This window comes from Arachis hypogaea, chromosome 2 (assembly GCF_003086295.3).
Source record: "Arachis hypogaea cultivar Tifrunner chromosome 2, arahy.Tifrunner.gnm2.J5K5, whole genome shotgun sequence".
Taxonomy (NCBI): Eukaryota; Viridiplantae; Streptophyta; class Magnoliopsida; order Fabales; family Fabaceae; genus Arachis; species Arachis hypogaea.
In genome coordinates this window covers 16,557,645-16,582,051 of record NC_092037.1, presented here as the reverse complement: position 1 = coordinate 16,582,051, position 24,407 = coordinate 16,557,645, and the positions used below count along the sequence as shown (strand labels likewise).

Genomic DNA, 24,407 nt, shown 5'->3' with positions numbered 1-24,407 from the left:
GGAAATCTATAACCTACAAATAAATACATTTGTATATTTTTAATTTTACGATACATAACATTAACATTTTATACTTTTTTAATGTTAAATAATAAAAAATAAATATTTACATCTTGGATGACTTGTTCTCCTGGAATTAACGTGGCTAAACTTTCTCTATTTGCATATGCGGTACGAGTTGACACCAATACTTCATCCCTTTACGAATGCACATGCAAATATTCAATTCAGAAAATTGTTGTTACGAAAGTATAAAGTAGACTTGCATCAAATCGAATAGTCTTATAAGGTGTTACCGATTAACTTGAAACTTTAAATCCGGACCAAAAATATATACGGCACAAGCAAGTTCATCCGTCGTTAGAATCATATCCTCCGGTGGTCTAAAACTAATGGGCATCCACTGCAAACACGCAGCCATAATCATGTGTAATTAAACAATAAAATTAAAAACATTAATACTAAACAAAGTCATCACAATACAATTTCATGTTTTTATACACATACCTGTGGAATTTTCGGGCCACATGAACGCCGTGGCAGCACAAACGATGAGGTACCCTTTTATCAATATATATTCCCGTATTTGAATTCCAATCTAATTCAGAAGATCTTCGTGGGGAGACATTTGGTTTGAAGAGCTCCTTGAGAGTAACGTCGTTTGCGTGGTTATCAGAATTATTGCTAGGGGAGAATTTGTGTAGGATGGGTTGTACAACTGTTTTTAGACATTCTTGGGATCGAATGAATTTGCTCATTATTTTATCTATGTCAACTTTGTTATCAGTTTTTGAATTATTAATATTCGTCGTATTATTAATAGCTAAATTTTCTATGTACGGATTGTCCGATCTAGATCTATTAACGACGTACAATGGATAAGCCACTTGGTTTTGTTTTTCGAGGATTTTCGTCAAAGAGGTTATGGCTGTTGTCATCTTATCAACTGCATTAGTAAAAATAATTTTACGCTGGTGGTGGTACTGGTTGTAGTTGGGTGGTGAGTGAGCTTCAACGTGTTGAGAATGGTTCCTGTTAAGGGGTGAGTTCACCTCCTTCTGTTTCTTGTTACCCGTATTTAAACTTCCATAAAAACTATATTTTAAATGTTGCACATAACACACAAATTACGAACACATATTTAAAGCATCTACAGATACTAAATAATTAATAAAAGTTAATATTGTATTATAAATATTACATAAAATTTAATAAAAAATTAATTCCTATGAAAAAATTATCACAAAGAATGTAGCTTTTTGAAGTTGAAAAAATGATTACATCGTTGTTCACTATATATACGCTGTATGGTTACTATGGTAAATTATATATTATTTCGAAGCCCCGGATGTTAGCTTTCCAACGCAACTAGAACTGCCTCATTTGGACCCATGTAGCTCAAGTTATGATTGTTTTAGTGTGAGAAGGTCAGGCTGTACAGCTCAACAATTCCTTCAATTTCTTGAATTCCTTCCACTTTTGCATGCTTCCTTTCCGTTCTCCAATCCATTCCTGCTCTGTAATCCCTGTAATCACTTAACGCACATATCACGGCATCTAATGATAATAAGAGAGGATTAATATTAGCAAATATAAGGTCAAAGAAGCATGTTTTCAATTATAGCACAAAATTAGGAAGGAGAATGTAAAGCCATGCATTTTGTATGAACAAGTGTATGAAAAATTGATAAAATCCACTTAATTGAGCATAAGATAAACCGTAAAATAGCGGTTTATCACTTACCTAAAGCTTTTATTTAGACTTGTTAATTTTGTATTAATTATAATTTTAATCCAGTTTTTTCATATAATTATAACTTTATCTCTAAGACCACAGTTATTAACCTAGCTTGTGTTAGTTATATTTTTAACCCCTTTTTTATACAAGTGGCCTAAATACCCCTAGTGATGCACCATGCATTTTTCAGAGGACTTTAAAGTAGATTTTTTTACACCCTTTTGTGGATGATTTTCTTAGGGTTTTTTTTTATGATTTCCACCACTTTTTAGTGACTTTTGAGGTTTGAAACTTAAACGTCAAGTGCTGCAAATTTTCGGCTCTTAAATATAAGAAACATGGTCATAAAAAAATTATATTTCACATATATATCAAGTCAAAATAACTGTGCATCATACAATTTTCAGAATTAGGTTTTATGCACAAAATTATCATAAAATAGTTCTCATATGAACACCAATTAAGTATGAGGATAATCTAACTAATCCTAATCCTTACCTCTTGTTCAAATAAGTTCTTACACATTTTACACACCAAAAATTACCTAAACAAAAGTAAGAAGACAATTAATAAAAATTGAGTCCTCTTGGTTGAATTATGGTGCTGGAAAAAGGAATGAATTTCATCCACTTTGAACTTGAATTTTTTAGTTCTTTTGGCATGCTCCTTTAAGGCCTTCAATAATAATTTTCTAGACATAGAAGAGAGAAACATGACCCTTAGTTTTAGGTTGAAAACCAAAAAAGAAAAGGTGAATAATGATGGTTATCTTTGCTAGAATTTGTATGATGAAACAAGAAAAGCAAGGGAGAACAAGAATTTGGACTTAGAATGCTTGAATCCTTGAAAAACCATCCAAGAACAATAGATGAACACTATGAATATGTGTTGGAAAAATGTTCAACTTAGCTGAAGATGTGCTCTTCTCTCTCTCTCTCTTTAAAGCTCGGTTCTCTTTCTTTTTATTTTCACTTATTTTTTTTAGCTTTAACTTAGTGTTTTTTGTTTCTACTTAAATAAAGGCTGAAGTAAAACATGTATTAATAGTGATAAAAAGTGCTAAAATCCAGTGGTCAAGGGGATAAAGAATGAAAAAGGAAGGGGTGTGAAAATTATGAAGCTTGGTCAACGCTTTTGTATCGAATTTATTCGCAGTTTGTTGCTCGAGTTAAAAACACTACGAAAAAGATAAAAGAGAGAGAGAATTTGGCCACTCTAGGGATAGAGGGGACCGTGTTACTTGAGAGAGAAGAAAGAGAATTCAGTGTCTCTAGGAGATGTACGCTGAGTATTAGGCTGAGGTCTGTCTCGGATTAAGTTTTACCTTGTGGTAAAACAATGAACAGCTGATGTTTATTCTTAAAAGAATAACAACAAGAATGAGTAGCTGAGATTAATCCTAAAAGGATAATTACAAAGGTGATAATTATATTATTACTGATTTTACAGTCTTTGGTATGTTGCTATTTTTTCAACTAGAGCAAAATCATCATAAAAAGCAAATCTCAACTCAAAAAATTTCTAGTGAGAAAAAGCAGACCAAAACCAAGTATAAACAGGTCTCTACATAATCAAGAGAATATTTACCTTTATAAAGGTAGAATTTTTTTACTTATTTATTAATATTTTTCTTTAATTTTCTTTTTTTTTTAAATCTGGATCGCCTCACTGATTCATGATGAGCCATGGTTATAAATTTTACGAAATAAATCGTTGAATTGTCGAAAATTCGGTTTACTAAAAATCGGGTCCTTACAAAAACTCTTGTAATTATCGACAAATTTCACAATTAACATTTAATACTTCTATAATATAGTGATAACACTTCCATCATCTTTAGGACGTTTAAGTAACACTCTCTTCCTTTAACTTATAAAACATACACTCCATTCCCTTAGTAAAAAAAACACTCTTTAGTCTATTTGATCAAATTATCTTTTAATAATTATTATAATTATATATAAATTAGTGATAATATAATTTTGTGTAAATAATCTCATTATAGACATGATTTATAGACATGATTTATGATAGATTTCAATGACATCAACTAATCCATATAGTCGATCTAACCTAAAGGGTTAAAGTTTTGTTGTTGTTTGTTGTTGTAGTGATAAAATAATTATTTGGTTTATTCAATATTATTATTGTAATAAAATTTATTTTTTTATATTTTATCACATAATATAAAATATTTTAACATCTTACAAAATATTTAATCTCAATATTTTTTCATATTTGATGATTAATGATAAAATATTAAAATTACATAATTTTTTATTAAAAATATTTATTTTATATTGTTATTATTATTATAAACCAAACAATTATTATTAATTTTTATATATAATTATAATAATTATTAAAAAATATTTTAGTTAAATAAACTAAAAAATGTGTTTTGTTTTTGGTGTAAAAAAAAAGTAAACATATATTTTATAAATAAAAGAGAAAATAGTTTTATTTAGACAGAAGAAAAAAATTGTCATTTTCTCAAACAATAAATAGCATGAATATGTGTAACACCCTAACTTTCAGCACGTCATGATCGTACCAAAAGCAAGGCGTTACTGACCTGTTTTCCATACTTACTATTTAATATTGAGCCTTTAATTCGATACCGCGTTTCAATTTTTAAGAAAATGCAGGAAAATATTATTTCTCATTAATCAAAATCATTCATAAAAAAACACACAGGTAATAATAATCACTTAATTACTAATAATGATAAATATTATACAAAAGAATTCAAAAGAAACTCATAATCGCTCGCAGCTTCACACTCAGTCCTAGAACCTGTGTCACTGAAAGGGGTGGAAGATTTTGGGGTGAGAACAAAGCCACACGTTCTCAGTAGGGAACGTGAACGCCATAAAAAAAAAAAACAGAGTAAATACAAATAGCTAGTTCATATCACAAAAACAATTTCACTTAAAACTGTTTTAAATTCCTTTCTTTAAATCACGTTACTTAAACAAAATCCCAGTCACATTAACAATTCCTTATCCATAAACAACATTCCTAAATACATTATCAAGACTACAACACAAGTAAAATATCCATAAAGCACACCAGTACATCACCAAAACAACCGCACAATCACAAATAAATAAAAATAAAGCAAACACAATCAAATATAAATGTGCAAACAAGATGATGCATACCTGTTCCTAGCGCAGGCCATGAGCTCATGCGTCGGTTGTCTACCCGCAACCCGACGTTACTCGGAGTGAACCCCGAATATGGTCCCTTTACTATGTCAATTAGACACCTTGGCATCACGGTTACCCGTGTCAATTAGACCTCATATAATAACATTTCAATGTGTATCACAGTAAGGAACAGTGCTATCAATTAGGCAAACATTCCCGCATTAGCAATCTCAGGCTATCCATTAGGCAGGCACTTTCGCATTAGCAGTTCGGCACAAAGGCCCATTTAAACATACAATATGATATCAGTTAGGCGGACACTTCCGCATTAGCACTCGGTCTCAACTTTTATTTCATTCCTTATTCCTCTTTTTTCTTTCTTCACTATATCTCTCACTATCATTGTCCTTAACTTTAACCTTTCTTAGGGACAACTTACATTCCTTTTCATTTCCTAAGTTTGTCTAATTCAAAACAATGTTGGTAAGGTAACTCTAGAGATCTTAATCTTTAATTTAAGTTAGGTTTTACTGAATTTGGATTAGAATTGAATTTTGTACAAGCTTTAAAATTCTGCTATTGCATTTACAAAAATTCAAAAAATAGACAGCAGCCATGTTTTTTATAAATTCCATAATAATTTCAATTCTAATTCGTTACTTCTAAATTTTGGTGAGATTACAGTCAACATCCCTAAGTTTTAGAATCCACAAATTTCAGGTTCATATCATTTCATTTGATTAATTAATTATCAATTGGAAGTGGAGCTTTGTTTTCATAAACCAGTTCAGAGTTTCCAGCAAACAACCGACCTTCCAAGTGACTTATCTAAGTCTACAAAATAGATATGAACATGAAACTTGTACTCACTTAAAATAGACTGATAAATCTTTAAAATCCTTTTAAAATCAACTCAAAATTCTGTTTAAATTAAAAGTTATAGCGTCTGGAAGTTGGTACTGCAGAACCAGAAAACCAGAAAAATCTGCAGCAACCACTAAATTTCAAAAAATCGTATCTTCCAAACCACTTCGCCAAACTCCATGAATTTTATTATGGAATATTCAAGACACACTAAAGTTTTACAGAAAAATAATTTCATCTAAAAATTAAGTCTGGACCCCTCCTAAAAAGTCTTTGTTCTGCTGCCAATTATGCAGATTTCTGCAGAAATTCTGTACAAAGTATTTCCAACAACCTCACATACCAAATCCTATATTCAAGCCTAGGATTCATCTAAAACCACATTTCTAACTTTTTTTTGACTAACCAAAGTTGCCCAAGAACTCTTAATTCAATATATCACAATTTCATATCATAAGTGCAACGTAACAATATTATCACAGTATCCATTCTTCAGCACCTCATCTATAACAACATATCTCAAGTTCTGATTCATCAAATCAATTTCCAGCAGCCACAGCAACATTCCATACACAAGATCAACATCAACAAGTACTAGCAGCAAGTATAACTTCAAAATACACAACATCGTCATTAATTACAACATTAAATCATTAACCAATCACCAACTACAACCATGATTCAACTCAATTCCAACAATTATTCACACAAAGCAACCATAAACCATTTGCAGTTACTCATTTAATTTTATTGGCATTCATAACTTAAAACATTTATTGTAAAACAAATCCCCTACCTCAATGTCGCAATAGCAGGTTTTGACGCAGGTATCCCCTTTATCCCCAATTCGTGGCAGCAGCAGCGATTCTAGTATTATTCTCGCAGCAGAAACATTCAATAGCTCTAGACAAGGGTGGCAACGCCGAATAATGACAATAATGACTCTGAAAAACTAAATGAATCAGAAACAATTGCGGAGCAAGGTGATACAGGGCAGAGACAGAGCAATTTCTTCATAAGCTTACCAAAACGGAAGGTAAGAGAAACAATGTCTCCAATTTAGTCATAGCTTGGTGGCTGGCGGGCGATGGAGGAATGCCTCCTTCCGCCTCTGGTTCGTGATTCCAGTGACGATGAGGGACATGGGCAGAATCCAAATCAGCAATGTCATCTCCTCCTCTCACATGCAACGGCGACGATAGGGGCTCCGGTGACTAGGGCTCCAGTCGGAGGCAGCAGTGGTGGCCGGACACCGCGGTGGTGAAACCCTTTTCCCTTCCCTTCGTCGATCGTGTCTTCCCTCTCTCACGCGCCTCTGGTTCTCGCGGCTGAGTCTTTCTCAGCTTCTCTCTCTCACCCACACGACGGCAGCGGCGGTGGCTGAACGGAACGGACGCGGTCTGGGGGCGATGGCGCGGCGTAGGATGCGATGGAGCTAGCAGCGGCCGAGCACGATGGCTCCTCTCCTTCCTCGCGTCGTCCCTGGCTCGCAGCACTCTCTCTTCTCTTCTCTCCGTGTATATGTCTGTGTATGCGCTTGTTTATTTGTTTTGTGTGTGGTGTGTGTTCTGTTTATGAGTGAATGAGTGGTGAGGGAGGGTTAGCGTGGCTCACTGAGAAACAAACGGGTGGAGAGGGGCACGTGTATGTGAATTGAATGAGAGAGGTTAGGGTTAGTGAAATTAGGGTTTGAAATTGAAAATTTTGGATATTTTAGTAATTTTAATAAAATTAAAGGTAATAGAGTAATAATTTGAAATCAAATTTAATCAAATAATAATATCTATGAAAATATTATTTAATTATCAACTTATAATTTATTTTTTAAATAAAGACTCTAATTCAATAATTAGAGATATTTAAATTAATTTTCTTTAAAATTATAAAATAAAGTTCAAAATCTAGTTATTCAAATTAACGCATATAAATTCTCATTGTTTTTAAATCACTAAAGTTTTAAATCAATAATTAAAAGTACTCAATTAATACAAAAATTTCTGAAAATATGCTTTTGAATAAATAAAATAAATTATAAATAATTTATTATTTAATTTTCAAAATTTGGGGTCTTACAATATGCATTAACCCGTTATTATTGTACGCACAAACTAATTAAATCCCTGTTATACTATTGGTGCTCTGATCTGTTCCTTACGACATAGATTTAAGGTATTAGCAAATTTTGTTGTATTATTATTCTGAGAATTGGATTGATCAGATTAATTAGGAATTATTTATCAAACAAGTTCAATTCAAGATAAAAATTGATTAGTAATGAATTAATTAAAAATAAAAAAATAATTAAATAATAGTTAATTAGTTGAACCAATTTAATTTTTTAATAGTAAACTAATTTAAAATAATAAAATATAAAAAATTATTTATTTTAAAAAAATATATATTATACATAAATATATTATTTTATTATATTTAATTTAATTTAATTTAATTTCAGTTAAATTTTTAGTTCTACTGGTTCAATTACGGATTTAGTTTTTATTAGGCATGGCAAAAATTTCCGACGGAACGGATACTCGCATGAATTTACCCGTTGAGAAACAGGTATGGGAGATAATTTTTACCCACAAAAACGAGAGACGAGCTCCGTAGAACAAAAATCTGCTCTTCCATGTACTGTCCATTTTCAAGTTAATCATTTGTTTTTTTACTGTGCATAAAAATTACCAAAGAATCCCTAAAATGATCCTTAAAATGACAAAAAAGGCTAATCTAATAAGCAGCTTTCATGCTACGTTGAATTGAGACTACGGCGAAATGATCCAAACCATTGTTCCAATGGCTTAAAGATATTGGATAGCATTTCGGACTTGTAGAGCTGGACAAATCCTGAAAAAATTATTGCAAATTATTTGGCTATAATTTTACCATTTTTTTTCACTTGTGCCCGATCATAATTTTTCTACAATACAATTATCCTCCAAATAAAATTTAAAAGAAATACTAAAAAATTATTAAAATTTATTATTTTTATTATTAATTAATAGAATAAAATATGTTGTTGAATTATTAAACTAAAATAACTGCATCAATAGCTAAAAATAATGGTAAAAAAAATTTTAATTAAGAGTGCTAGAGAGTCAGTAAATTTTATAATTTGTAATCATTAATTAGTTATTATTAGTATTTTTAATGGTATGAGATTACATCTAATGGTGTAAGATTACTTACTTTTTTTTATTAGTTTAAGTGCTGACCAAATTTTAATAAAAGTACTAGCCCCTAGACTTTCTCAATTACCCTCTAACAGTCTAACAATTTTCAAAATTTAATACACATTTATTAATACAGTACTTTTATCATCCAGAATAATTAAAATAAGGATTTAATTAACTTATGTTCTAAAAATAAAGACACATTTTAAAAAAATAACAATAGAAATTTTTTAATACTTTTAATGTATTTAATGCATTAAAAATATAAAAATAAATAATTTTTGTAATAACATTTATAAAATATATATTTTTTAATTTTTATGGTATGTTTAATTTATATTCTTAATGCACAAGTTAGCAAAATTTTTAAAATAATACTACACAAATAAAATAATAAAATTTATATATTTAAGGTAATTCACGTAAACAATTCAAATGTACTTCAATATTACACCAATATTCTAAAATAAAAAAAAGGTAATTTTGTATATCCGATTTACTTGTAAGTTTTACTGAATATGCTTTATATATTATTTTTGGGCAACTCTCTCAATAACTAAGAGAGCTATTCGAAAAATACAGAGACTAGTTGAAGTAATGAACTCCTAATATACCAATATTAGGGCTCATTACTTCAATTGAGATAATGAAAAATGATTTCGTCTTTTTAGTTAGAGCAATTACTTAGAAATACATTTTTTGAAATATCCATTCCTATCTAATAGAAAAGGATCCCATGATTTTGAACTGATCTTACCTGAGATTGCAAATTCCAAGTTTGTCTATGAAGAGCAGACCTAATTATATTAGTGTCTATAATGAATTGCTTTTGTATAATACTAATCGATAGGGTCTCATTGGTAATTGCTACAAGATCTCGTACATTAGAATCCATAGTTATGGTTATGTATCCGAGTCCATGTATGGAACATTCTCCTTTTCAAGTGAAATCCCCTAGTATATGAAAGAGTGAAAAAGTGCTTTCGTTGTTGTAGAATAAGAAGCCTTCGTATCTTAATGCATGTATTTAATTTATTCGGAGCTATTAGAGCAGGATCTACTTTTTGGGGAATATGAGTTGAAACAATAATAAGAATATTTTTAGTGGAACATCTTTCATAATTACTGGAGAGATAATTCACTAATAGACCGAGAGATAAGTAATTCGACTCATTCATATCCATTGGATAATGGAGATGGAATAGCCGTCGGTTGGTTAGGACATCCTAACTTTAGAGATAAAGAGGAGCGTAAACTTTTTGTACGGCGTATGCTTACTTTAATTTTTTTGATGCATTTTTAGTTGTTTTGATAGACGGAGACAGAATTATTAGAGTCGATATTCCTTTTCGAAGTATAATATTGAACAGTGTAATTGCTTCTGCAGAATAAATGTAAAAATTGAAAAAATAATCAATTTAATAAAACGTAAATTACAGTATCATAACAATTTCTTTATCCACACTCATAAATTTATTTAATTTCTATTCATATTTTGTGTTGTGAACAGACATTTTTATTTATATAAATTTTATTTTTTATGTTTTTAATATATAAATATTATAATTGATCGAATTTGTTTGACTTAAAAATGATTTTATTTTTTACTTTAAAATTTTTTATGATGTTAAAATTATTATTTATTAGATATTAAATAAGTTCATTAAACAAGTACATTTTACATATTTTATCCAATATTTAATAAAATAAATTAATTAACAAAAAATAAAAAATAGATATTTTTATATCTTATAAGAATAAAGATAACTTCTTTATTTGACAAGAATTTATTAATATTTTTAAATTAAAAAAATTAATCAAATATATAATATTATATTTAATTATAAAAAATTTTAATTTTTGATTTCTTTTTTACTAAAATTCTAGATTCATCCTGTTCAAAATTTTTTTATAGATAAATTGTGATTAGTGACTGGATACTAAATTTATCATAAAGATCCATAAACAGTACCAAAATTTAATAACCCAAATTATGCTAAACAATCACCAAAATTTAGTAAGGAATGACATAGCCACTAAACCATAGTAGTAGATTCTCATTATTTAGTATATTTATGTAAGAAAATAAGTATATATAATGATTCTTACCGAATTAATTAGGGGTGTCAAAAATCCCCAGGAAGCAGGGATCCCCGCAGGGACCGTCCCAAATGGGGCTCCGACGGCGAAAAATTTTTCCTGTGGGGACGGAGATGGGGACAAAATTCTCCCGAAGCAGATGCGGGGACCCGAGCGGGAATCCCCGTCCCCGTCTTCGTATTCCCCACAATCCCCGAATATATTAAATTACTTAAATATCCTTATGAATTTAATTTTTATTTTGGTTTTTAAGTAATTTCACTTTGCATATATATATAGAAAATTAACCCTAACTCCTCTTCCTAGTTCCCACTTCCCACTTCCAACATAGAGCACCACATTTGTTGTTCAACAGTGCTCCTCTCCTCACGAAATCCTTCGTCTCTCTCTGCACCCTTCCTCTGCATTCTCTCCGTCTTCCCAGCCAGCAACCTCCGACCACCATCGTCACGGCCTCGTCACTGTCCGTTTCAGCCGGCCCACACTGCATCATCACCGCACCGCTCCGTGCACCCTGTTTCATTTGCTCTCTTCCCATCGTTCGCCGCTCTTCTCTTCACCGGCGTTTCTGACCTCTTCAGCCATTTCTCTCTTATCCCTAGTAAGATTCACTACTCTCTCCTTTTCTTCTTGTATTTTGGGATTTTAGTTTAGGTTTTTGCTTTTTTTTTTTTCATGAATTTGATGGTGATTTTGATTTTTTGAAGTTGGTGGCTATTGTTTTTGTTAATGGATGTTTTGTTCTATGAATTTCTGATAATTGGTGGCTTTTTTTTCATTTTTTTCATACTTTAATTTTTTTTATTTTCCATTAATTCTGAATTCTGATTTTATTAGTTGTTGCTTGTTGATGAGTTTATGCTATGGTATTCTGTATTAATAATTTATATGTTGTAGAATGAAAAATTCTGATTTGCTGCACCATTTATATATTGAATTATAACCCAAAACGGTGATACATGAATCGACTAAACATAAAGCTGATTCACCTTCTTATTGTGCTTAATTTATTGGTTGAGCAACTTTAGTACAAGGATTAAGTCTGTTTCAGGCCTCAAGTTTCAGGTTCTCTGTTTGTTGTAGTAAGTGTTAGTTATGAGTTTTGATTGCAGTTAGGATTCACTAAGTGGAATCTAGGGCCTTTTACAAACGTTTGGAAGGATATAAGGAGTTTGAGGTTGTTGCAGGTTTAGAAGATGAATGGTTCTACTTCAGTTTTGGATTTTCTATTGAAAACTAGCTTAATTTTGCAGACTAGTAATTTTCCTTGCAGTGCAAAATGTGATTGATTGCATGTGGTTGGAAGAAAGTAATACATAAGTTTCAATCCTTGAGAGTGATGTAATTAGTAATTTGAAATTATGTTTTAATCCAAGTTAGAGCATAGATCTTTTTTTTTTTTGGGCGTTTGTTCTTTAATTATTTTCTCTATAGGTTTTTTTTCTTGTAATTCTGAAATTGGAATATATTGTTCTCAATGGTTCCTCAAAATTAAGCTATCTTGGCATTTAGAAATCATTAAAGATCATACTATTTTCCTGAAATTTTTTTTCTGAGCCACAAATTAGTAGTATGCTGTTTCCTGGTGCGGGTAATTATATTGAATTAGAAAAGTACAATAACGAAAAAGGCACTTAATAATTTGTTTCCTTAATAATTTGTCGCCGCTGCCTTTCACCCCCTGGTCTCTCAGCGCCGACTCCCACCCCAGACTCAGCAACGTCGTCGTCTTTTCCTGGTCGTGGTTGTTGACGATTGGTTTTTTGACGGTTTAGAATTTCACTAATAAAATCTCGTTGTAAAGTATAGTTTCTAAACCAAACAATAATCCTTTCGTACAAAAAGTTGTTTGTCACAAGTACAAACCCCTAAAATCTATAAACCGAAGTATTTAAACCTCGGGTCGTTCTCCCTAGGATTTACAATAAAGTGTTTTGTTATTGGTTGTGAGTTATATTTGGGGTTTTAGATGAGAAACATGAATAGTAAATGGTAAGAAAACTTTATTAACAAAATGGTCTTGGCAAGATTTGGTTGTCAAGGGTCTTCATCATTATCACTAGCCACAAGTATGGTAGTTGCAAGGATTAATCCCACTTAGTCATCCTTAAATCAATTAACAAAGGAAAGTCAAGTGAGTTATATCAATCCTAGTCCATAAGTCCTAGCTTTCCACTAATTGGATTAATGAAGGCTAGAGTTAATGGCTATCAACTAGCAATCAATTGGACACTAGTGACTCAAGAAATCCTAAGTTACCTTCTCAAGCCAAGAACATAAAATCCTACTCTAACATCCTCTCAAGCATTTCATCAAACACTTGGAGGGTAATGAAAGAAAGCATTTTTATTTGTAAGAATAAAAGGAATCAACAACCAACAATTACAAAGAATTAACAAAACAACAATCAACACATCACATTCACATGAATTATCTCAAATTGCATTATTAAAAGAAAACAAAAGAACAAGAATATCTCAATTACAAAACCTAGAGACAAAATAAGGAAAATTACAACAAGAGGATAGGGATAGAAAGAAGAACCAAAGTGTAGCAATCACCACTTGAAGGTAGAAGTAGAAGGAGACTTGAATTAAACCTAGAATTATGAGATCCTAATCTAACCCTAATTCCTAATCCTAGAGAGAAGTGAGAGCTTCTCTCTTTAAAACTAACTCTAACTCCTAAAACTAAGCTAATGATCAAAAGTATCTAAAGTCCCTTGATTCCCCTTCAATACTTGACTTAAATAGCATCAGAAATGAGTTGGATTGGGCCCACAAGGCTCCTAAAACCGCTGGGGACGATTTCATTAAAGTGGCCATGGACAGAATCGGCGCGCGCGCAAAGTGCGCGTGCGCGCCCCTGAACGCGAAGCAACATATGGCAAAATTTATATCATTTCGAAGCCCCGGATGTTAGCTTTCCAACCCAACTAGAACCGCATCATTTGGACCTCTGTAGCTCAAGTTATGGTCAATTAAGTGCGAAGAGGTCAGGCTTGACAGCTTTTTGGTTCCATCATTTCTTCATGAGTTCTCCAACTTTACATGCTTTTTCTTCATTCCCTTGATCTAATCTTTGCCTCCTAAATCTGAAATCACTTAACAAACATGTCAAGGCATCTAATGGAATCAAGGTAAATTACATTTAGCTATTTTAAGACCTAAAAAGCATGTTTTCACTCTTAAGCACAATTAAAGGAGAATATACAAAACCATGCTAATTCATTGGGTAAATGTGGGTGAAAGGTGATAAAATCCCCTAAAATCAATACAAGATAAACCCTACAAATGGGGTTTGTCAACCTCCCCACACTTAAACCAAGCATGTCCTCATGCTTAAGCCAAGAGAGAGCAAAGGGCATCAACATTTATTCTATGTAAATGAGCTATATGCAACCTAAACTATATGCAACTAAATGCAAAATGGTTTTACCTACTTGGTTAAAAATAAATCAATCCTCCAAGAGCATATATAAACGGGTAGGGCTAAGGTCATATGACGATTCATGAATCCTACCAATTTAAGTATGAAATGAAGTTCAAGTAGACTTGCAAAAAGCACGCTCGTGAAAGCCGGGAATCAAGGAATTGAGCATCGAACCCTCACCGGAAGTGTTTGCACTCTAGTCATTCGGTGTTTGGGGTTGATTCTCTCAATTCTCCCCTAATCATGCTTTCCAAAATTTGTTTTTCATCTAACAATCAACAATTATTTCATGCATGCATATATGTATCATGAGGTCTTTTCTTTAGGTTGTAATGGGGTTAGGGTCAAGGTAGGATCACATATGGCTAGTGGACTTAGGATTTGAATCTTTGATTAACTTAAACTTTCCCACCTAACCTATATAATGACCTATACAATTAAGTACTAATCTAACTACCCATTCCTCACTTTTTCACATACTCATGCATTTTCTTTTTCATTTCACAATACTTATGCATTGACTCTTATTGGACTTCACTTTGGGGCATTTTGTCCCCTTTTTATTTCTTTCTTTTTCTATATACATTTGTTTCTTTTCTTTTCTTTTCTTTTTCACTTTTATTTCTTTTTTCCTTTTCATTTTTTTCTTTTTCTTTCAAACTATACACACGAACATCAATGCATAAGGTCTATGCATTTGATCAATACATGAGTATGTACCCAATTCCCAATAATTTCAATAAAAATACAAAACTACCCTTTTATTCACCCAATGTCCCAAGGTTCCCACACTTGAATGATACTCACACACACTAGCCTAAGCTAATCAAAGATCCAAATAAGGACATTTATTGTTTTTCGCTTTAAGGCTTGTAATGTGCTAAAATTAAGAACAAGTGGGTTAAGCGTAGGCTCAAAATTGGCTAACAAAGGAGAGTAAAAGGTAAGGCCATTTGGGTAAGTGAGCTAATGAAATGATGGCCTCAATCATATAAATGCATGAATACAAGGAATAATAGGACATATAGATTCAAACAAATCAAAGATTACAATCATAGAAAGAGAACAATTACACACGAGAAGGAAAATAAGTGGTTATAAGATGTAACCACACAATTAGGCTCAAAACTCACATGCTTGTGTTCTTAGCTCAAAAACCATGTTCCAAAATAAATTCTTTCAAGCAAGTTCAACAAAGTAAATTTTTCAAATTGGTAGGTTTCCCTAAAACGGTTTCTTGGGAAAGAAATCATCACCCTAACCAAGTAGTCCTAATAAGAAGAGGGTAGTAAAATATCTACAAATTCTAACTAACATGCAACCTATCATGCAATGCAATAACTAATCTAACAAAGAAAACTAAGAATTGGTGTTGAAAAGGAAATTTTTACCCATGGAGATCGGTCGAACGACCTCCCCACACTTGAAGATTGCACCGTCCTCGGTGCATGCAAAGAAGAGCAAGGTGGACGGGTTGCTACAATTGATGAGTTTTTTCGAAGGGTTGTGCGGATGAACTTGTTTGTTGCCCCATTTAGAAGCTTTCTCATTCCTTTCCTTCTTGGTGGCCAACCTAGAAGGAGAGAAAAAGAAAGAAAATTAAGCCTATAACAAAGACATCAAAGCAATTAGAACATAGGCGGGGGCTAATGCCAAATAAAGGTATGGTTCTCTACTACATGGTAGCTACAACATGTAGAGGAAGAAACAATAAGAGAAAATGGCATATCAAAGATACTTGATGCAAGAGTAAGGTCAAAGCATGAAGAGCATGATGAGCATCAAGTTCGAACAAGAGAGAGTGGGCCATGCAAGACAATATAAGGTCATATCAATGCACAAAGAACACAAGTGCATAAAAGATTGAGCATTGATTTAAAGAGGAACATCACCCAACAATATGAAACAAGTCAAGAAGCACCAAAATAATGCAATGAATCCTCAATAATTGAGTAGGAAGATGCAACACCATTATTAAAATGACTAAAAAAAACGAAAACATGCTACAAAAACTAAATGAAAATGGGAAGAGTAGAAGTATGCGAATGTGATAAGCAAAAGAAAATGGAAGGGGAGAAAAAAAAACTCTTTTTTTTTTACCGACGCGTGCGCGTCATGCATGTTTACGCGTCGATGGGTATATTGGTCAAAGGACGCGTACGCGCCAGGTGCGCGCACGCGTGCATCGAGTTAGGCCGGAGGCATAATGTCGGCCCAAGTCTGGCACAACTCTCGGGTAAAAGTACCAGGAGTGTGGATCGTGCAATCGACGCGCGCGCGCACAGTGCGCGTGCGCGTGCATTGCGAATTTAAGATGATGTGCGCGTACGCGCCAGGTGCGCGCACGCGTGCATAGACTTGTGCCTAAGGCCCAATGTTTGCACAGTTCAGGCCTAACTCTCGGGTTTTTTGGCTGGAGGTGAAATTTTGCATCCACGCGTACGCGTACAGTGCGCGTTCGCGTGGACGGTCGAAAAATGCTCAGGTGCGCGTACGCGTTAGGTGCGCGTACGCGTGGATGGTGTTCTGTTTTTCAAAAAATATTTTTCTAAGTTCTTACACCAATCCAAGCCTTTCAATCCTCCAAACAGCTACCAAAACGCCCTAGAACCTTATTCAACATACTATACTACTAACTAAACTTGATAAAACAATAAAAACAAGAAATTAAACTAATTCTACCAATATTTGCAAAAGATAAAAATGAAAATGAGAATCTACCTATAATGGCAACTCAATTCACTTATTAACAAACTAAAAGAGTATGGAAAGAGTTTACCATGGTGGGGTGTCTCCCACCTAGCGCTTTTATTTATTGTCCTTAAGTTGGACATTTGAGGAGCTTATTGTCATGGTGGCTTATGTTTGTACTCATCCTTGAATCTCCAAGGATCCATGCTTCTCAATTGGTTGACAGAATTTCCAACCATCTTCACCAAACTTGGGTGAGGTTCTCCCCAAGATATGAGCTCCCAAAATTGGTCTTCATGTTGTGATCCGGGATCCCATATCTTATTTTCACACCCATCTTCTAGTTGATCATCATGATTCAACTTGGGTGGTAGGCATATAGAATTCTCCTTTATGCACCAAATTCTCCTTCTAGACCCATACAATTTAGCATTCCTCCAACCGTAGTATTTATGCCTTGAGGGTTTAACCTTAATGAGCCTAACATTCTCTTTCCAACCATTACACCACTCCCTCTTACTCTTAACTCCACAAAGAGCTCTAAGTTGACCATCATTTTCAATCAACCCATATTCAAGTGAGAAAGTGAAGCTTAGGGATAGAAATTTTACCCACTTGAATGTTATGTTAGGTGATGGTGGCTTGGGAAGGGGGACCTCCCCACACTTAGCCATTGCGATGTCTATGCTCTTGTGCTCTTTCCTTGTAACTTCCACCTCTTGACAACTTGTATCAACCTCAACCTCTTCCTCTTCGTAGCTTCCTTCCAATTTAATATTTTCTTCGTGGCTTACCAAGGGTATGGGAGGTGAGGTATCTTCTTCCTTACCCTCTATGTCAAGCTCAATGGGAGAGGATTCAATTGTGGATAGGAACTCATCAATAATTGAATCCATCTCTTGATCAACCTCTTCAAAGTCTTCAACCATGATGTGCTTTGGAGGTTGCGCACCCTCCTCAACATCAATGTCAAGCTTCTTGGAAGAGTTTTTCATGATGCTACACTCCCATGGACTCTCAGCGTCTCCTAAATCCTCAACCACTTCTTCCTTTTCTTCAATAACCATAGGCTCCTCCAATTGCTCTAATACAAAATAGCCTCCCTCATTTTCCACCGGGTTTTCCAATCTCTCCTTCATGCTATGATTTTCAATGGATTCTTCACATGTGGCCACGGAAGCACCTTGAGTGTTCAAAAATTTGTAGGCTAAGGTAGACACTACCTCGGTCAAGTTAGTCACAAACTCTAGGGTGTTCCTTTGCATATCCGCTTGTCCTTGAAGTAGCAATGTGAGAGAGTCATCTATTGGGGCTTGGGGTGGATAAGAGGGTTCATTATTTTGGAGAGAGGGTTTATAGTAGGAAGGTGGTTCTTCTTGGAAAGGGTATGGAGATGGTGTGCATTGAGGTGGTTCTTGCGAGTAATTGTGTTGGAATGGTGGTGGTTCCATGTATGGTTCATATGGCTCATAAGGTGGTGGGTATGGTGGATAAGGATTGGGGTCATATGGAGGGTTTTGGTGATATGGGGCTTGTGAGCAAGGTGGTTCAAAATCATGTTGAGTGGGTAGTTCATAGGCATGTGGTAGTGGTTGTTGACAATCACAATAAGGGTTACCACATCCATTAGATTGATATGCATTAGGATAAGAGTTATACCCATAAGGAGTTGGAGGTTGTTGCCAAGAAGGTTGATCAATCCCTTGAGGTTCTTCCCATCTTTGGTTGTGCCCAAATCCTTGATGCATATTACCATTGTAGTTCCCATTTTTTACAACATAATTTGAGCCAAACTCATAGGCAAAGTGAGGATGAGAATTCATAATAGCAAAGAAAACAAAAATTAACAAAGATGAGCAACGAAGTCCTAAACCTAACAAAAACTAACAAACAAGCAAAAGACAAACATATTCACAATATTCACATATGTACAATAACTAATAACATAACACCATTGCAAATCCCCGGCAACGGCGCCATTTTGACGATTGATTTTTTGACGGTTTAGAATTTCACTAATAAAATCTCGTTGTAAAGTATAGTTTCTAAACCAAACAATAATCCTTTCGTACAAAAAGTTGTTTGTCACAAGTACAAACCCCTAAAATCTATAAACCGAAGTATTTAAACCTCGGGTCGTTCTCCCTAGGATTTACAATAAAGTGTTTTGTTATTGGTTGTGAGTTATATTTGGGGTTTTGGATGAGAAACATGAATAGTAAATGGTAAGAAAACTTTATTAACAAAATGGTCTTGGCAAGATTTGGTTGTCAAGGGTCTTCATCATTATCACTAGCCACAAGTATGGTAGTTGCAAGGATTAATCCCACTTAGTCATCCTTAAATCAATTAACAAAGGAAAGTCAAGTGAGTTATATCAATCCTAGTCCATAAGTCCTAGCTTTCCACTAATTGGATTAATGAAGGCTAGAGTTAATGGCTATCAACTAGCAATCAATTGGATACTAGTGACTCAAGAAATCCTAAGTTACCTTCTCAAGTCAAGAACATAAAATCCTACTCTAACATCCTCTCAAGCATTTCATCAAACACTTGGAGGGTAATGAAAGAAAGCATTTTTATTTGTAAGAATAAAAGGAATCAACAACCAACAATTACAAAGAATTAACAAAACAACAATCAACACATCACATTCACATGAATTATCTCAAATTGCATTATTAAAAGAAAACAAAAGAACAAGAATATCTCAATTACAAAACCTAGAGACAAAATAAGGGAAATTACAACAAGAGGATAGGGATAGAAAGAAGAACCAAAGTGTAGCAATCACCACTTGAAGGTAGAAGTAGAAGGAGACTTGAATTAAACCTAGAATTATGAGATCCTAATCTAACCCTAATTCCTAATCCTAGAGAGAAGTGAGAGCTTCTCTCTCTAAAACTAACTCTAACTCCTAAAACTAAGCTAATGATCAAAAGTATCTAAAGTCCCTTGATTCCCCTTCAATACTTGACTTAAATAGCATCAGAAATGAGTTGGATTGGGCCCACAAGGCTCCTAAAACCGCTGGGGACGATTTCATTAAAGTGGCCATGGACAGAATCGGCGCGCGCGTGCAAAGTGCGCGTGCGCGCCCCTGAACGCGAAGCAACATATGGCAAAATTTATATCATTTCGAAGCCCCCGGATGTTAGCTTTCCAACCCAACTGGAACTACATCATTCGGACCTCTGTAGCTCAAGTTATGGTCAATTAAGTGCGAAGAGGTCAGGCTTGACAACTTTTTGGTTCCATCATTTCTTCATGAGTTCTCCAACTTTACATGCTTTTTCTTCATTTCCTTGATCTAATCTTTGCCTCCTAAATCTGAAATCACTTAACAAACATGTCAAGGCATCTAATGGAATCAAGGTAAATTACATTTAGCTATTTTAAGACCTAAAAATCATGTTTTCACTCTTAAGCACAATTAAAGGAGAATATACAAAACCATGCTAATTCATTGGGTAAATGTGGGTGAAAGGTGATAAAATCCCCTAAAATCAATACAAGATAAACCCTACAAATGGGGTTTGTCAGTTGTCATCTTCTCCTGTTCGTGTTGCCGGTCTTCGTTGGACGCTAGTCTTGCTTCCCCTTTTCTCCATCAGGTTCAGGTAAGTCAGTCCTGGTCTTCGCTGGTCTTCTATCCCCTTTTCTGAATTTAGATTTCTGAATTAGGGTAACGAATTTGGGTGTTCTGAATTAATGAGATTCCTGTTAATCTGAATTTTTGTGTTTTGATTTTCTGGATTCTTGAGATTTGAGTTGCTGAATTTCTGATTAGGTTACTGAATTTCTAAATTTCTGATTAGGTTAATGAATTTCTGATTTGGTTAACGAATTTCTGAAACAAATTTCTGAATTTCTGATTTGGTTAACGAATTTCTGAATTTCTGATTTGGTTAACGAATTTCTGAATTTCTGATTAGGTTAATGATTTTCTGACTATGAATTTCTGGATTCTGGTTGTGTAATTTATATTTCTGAGTTAGGTTGATATGAATTTGATTTCTGATTCTGATTAATATTTCTGAGTTAATATTGAGTTAATCTAAAGTTAGGTTAATCTGATTCCGATTATGAATTTCTGGTTGTGTAATTTATATTCCTGAGTTAATATTCTGAATTGGACTAATTTTTTGGGTCGTCCTAATTTTCAAAACTATGCCTTTATCGGTGCCTGTGTTTGTTTCTGGATAAATGTTTATTATGCTAAGTCCAAATGGTTTCATTCTTTTTAAAAGTCATTGCAAAACAATTTGATAAACAATATTTGCATTTTTATTCTAGTGAAGAGTTGTTCCTATTTAAATATTTGATTACATTAGATATGATATTGAGTGGTGATTACTGTCTTGGCAGTTAAGTCTGAATGAATTAGGCCAAATAAATATATAAGAGCGAGGCACATAATACAATTATATATATATAGCTTAGAAGAAGGATAAAAACAGAATATAACCGAATCGGTTAATGATTTAGACTCTAATTTACTACCCTGCTTCCAGTTCCTTTATTCTTTGATCTGTTTCACTAGACCAAACAGTTTTAACTAATATCATATTCATATCTAAGTAGTGTTATTTGAATAGTTTGGAGAGCTCAATTTTAATTTATAATTTATGCTTACGAGGAGGAAGAAGAGGGCATTGGTGTCATTTCACAACAAAACTAGGGTTTAGAGAAACAGAAACGGATCCCCTTAAAATACCCTTCATTCCAAATAACTAGTTCGTTTGATACTGCAGCTGCTATGAGTTGGAGCTTCCATTGTCTCCAAATCTCTCAAGAGCGCAAATCTGCACCGCAACCATGGCCACTTCCGCCGCCACCGCCACAACTGACGCAGTGCCATGCCAGCTGTCACAGAAGGAGCAGGACATCCAGATGATGCTTGCTGCTGAGGTCCACCTCGGAACCAAAAATTGTGACTTCCAGATGGAATGCTACGTCTTCAAACGCCGAAATGATGGTCAGTCTTCGTGATCTTTTTCGTTTTTCCTTTTGGATTTTGAGTCTGAATATTATTGAAGAGTGTGTCGATTATGGCGAGTTTGAAGGGTATTTTGCAAAATGTTATATCTTTTCAATCTCAAATTGTTTATTCTGATATGGATTTTTTCATATTTACTCAAACTGTAGTGAGTAGTTCAGTTCTTGAAATCTAATGCAAACAACACAGATGTGCGTAGTTTTTTTTGTAATATATTCCTTGCTCTTTTGTGAATTTTGTATTCGGTTTTTTTACATTTATCTTTTCCTGTATCTAGGGTTCCTTTTTTGATATATACTTTTTATAAATTTGTTATAATCTAGTGGTTTGTCAATTTTTCTTTATTTGTTTCGTGTTTTCTATTCAAAGAGTCAATTTAATTATCAGGATTTTGATACGGGTAAGTGTATTTTGTATTACCACCTTTGTGTTCAAAACAGCTTATTATCATAATTTTATGATAGAGCTTATGAAAGCATTTTTATGTTTGGTTGATTTTTCGTATTCCTTGTTCCCAGTTATTTACATAATTAACCTTGGTAAGACATGGGAGAAGCTCCAACTTGTTGCTAGGATTATTGTTGCTATCGAGAACCCGCAGGACATCATTGTTCAGTCTGCTAGGCCATATGGTCAGAGAATTGTCCTTAAGTTTGCACAATACACTGGTGCGAATGCAATTGCTGGAAGGCACACTCCTGGAACATTCACTAATCAAAAGCAAACATCCTATAACGAGCCTCGTCTACTCATTCTGACTGATCCAAGGACTGATCATCAGGTGCAACTTATGTTATTCACTTGTTTCACTATTAACTGTCAATATATTTTTTGTGGGAGTTTGAAATTCTGTTATTAATTGATCTCATCTTGGGTTTGTTTTTCTATTTTTTTTCAAAAAAATATGTGTAGCCCATTAAGGAAGGTGCTCTTGGAAATATTCCGACCATTGCCTTCTGTGACACCGATTCTCCGATGCGCTATGTTGATGTTGGCATTCCTGCCAATAACAAGGGGAAGCACAGTATTGGTTGTCTGTTTTGGTTATTAGCAAGGATGGTTCTGCAGATGAGGGGTACTATTCGTCCGGGGCTTAAGTGGGACGTGATGGTAAACTAATTTTTGCTCTTAACGGATTGAACTATTATTATTTTGTAGCACTTTTAGATTTATTGTGTTTTCCAATGTCTGCATTGTAAGTGTCTGATCTCGTATGCACTTATTTAGAACAATCTTTCTTGCTATACATACAGGTGTAAAAAATTTCATATTTTAACAAAAGATAGCAGTCTTATTATGTGGTTTCCTTTGAACCTTAGCTAAATTTGTCAACTTTTCATGTGTAGATGGATTTATTCTTCTATAGAGAACCTGAAGAGGCCAAGCAACAAGAGGAGGAGGAATTACCAGCTGCCCCAAAATATGCCATTCAAGATTTTGGTGCTGCTGCTTTCCCGCAGCTGATGGGGAATGGGGGCTGTTACAGCTGAACAATCCTGAACTGAACCAGTTCTTCAACAACCCATTGCAGCTGCTCCTACTAACTGGGCCCCAGACGCCGGTAAGAATAATTATTTCCACTCTGGATCTGTTAAATTTGATGCAACATAATTGTCGTATTTGCTTCTAATATGTTCTAGTCAAATAATTCTGGGTTGTTGTGTTGAATCATTCTCCCTCGATATGCAAGAAAATCCGTGCGCCTTAACATAGTTCTATCGAAAACTGTGATGGCAGTTTATTTGACCCAAGTTCTTTTGTATCCGCAGCTGCAGGTGATTGGGAGCCAGTTCCAGCCCCACAGGCATCCGTTCATGAACCTGGAGGTGTTGCTCCCACTGGCTGGGACTAGGCATCGAGTTTGGAATTTTGTTTCTATGTTTTCTTTGCTTCCTGAGCAATTTTTCTTCTGGGATTATTTCTTTAGGAAACATACATATTTAGTATTTTGTAGTCTTGGTATTGAGTTTTAAAATTTTGTTGACGTATCGATGGAAGCTTGTTTAGTTTCAACAATTTAAGAAGATTCGTAATGGAAGTTTGAACAGTTAATTGACAACGACATGCTACTTTTTGCATGGCAAATTTGTTCTTGGTGATTGTTCTTCAGTTTGATTAGTATTGAAAAATATAGATAACCTCAGTATATATGCAAAAGTACAATAAAATAAACTTAGGTATTTTCTTAAAATATATGAAGATCTGCCATTATAACCAAGGCAATACCTTTCACTTGTTTCTTTGGTTCACCAAGAATA

At 33.9% G+C, this 24,407-nt stretch overlaps 1 protein-coding gene and 1 long non-coding RNA gene across 5 annotated transcripts; one reads left to right on the top strand and one right to left on the bottom strand.

Moving 5' to 3' along the window:
* Nucleotides 1–1,140: 1,140 nt before the first annotated feature.
* On the bottom strand, nucleotides 1,141–7,438 carry LOC112739638 (uncharacterized). 4 transcript variants are annotated; one of them, XR_003170579.3, is made up of 4 exons: nucleotides 6,780–7,395; nucleotides 6,551–6,698; nucleotides 4,903–5,009; nucleotides 1,141–1,526 (listed from the first exon to the last, which is right to left on the bottom strand). It is a non-coding gene; the product is annotated as an uncharacterized lncRNA (long non-coding RNA). The 4 variants fall into 4 exon arrangements; XR_003170585.3 differs by lacking the exon at nucleotides 1,141–1,526 and adding an exon at nucleotides 4,382–4,542 and having other exon boundaries at nucleotides 6,780–7,438; XR_003170591.3 differs by lacking the exons at nucleotides 1,141–1,526; nucleotides 4,903–5,009 and adding an exon at nucleotides 4,382–4,542 and having other exon boundaries at nucleotides 6,780–7,404.
* Nucleotides 7,439–21,968: 14,530 nt separating this feature from the next.
* On the top strand, nucleotides 21,969–23,639 carry LOC112722320 (small ribosomal subunit protein uS2-like). The gene is made up of 4 exons (XM_029294139.2): nucleotides 21,969–22,128; nucleotides 22,668–22,930; nucleotides 23,062–23,259; nucleotides 23,496–23,639. Exons 1-4 carry the CDS (start codon nucleotides 21,969–21,971, stop codon nucleotides 23,637–23,639), a joined length of 765 nt encoding a protein of 254 aa, XP_029149972.2.
* The last annotated feature ends 768 nt before the right edge of the window (nucleotides 23,640–24,407 follow it).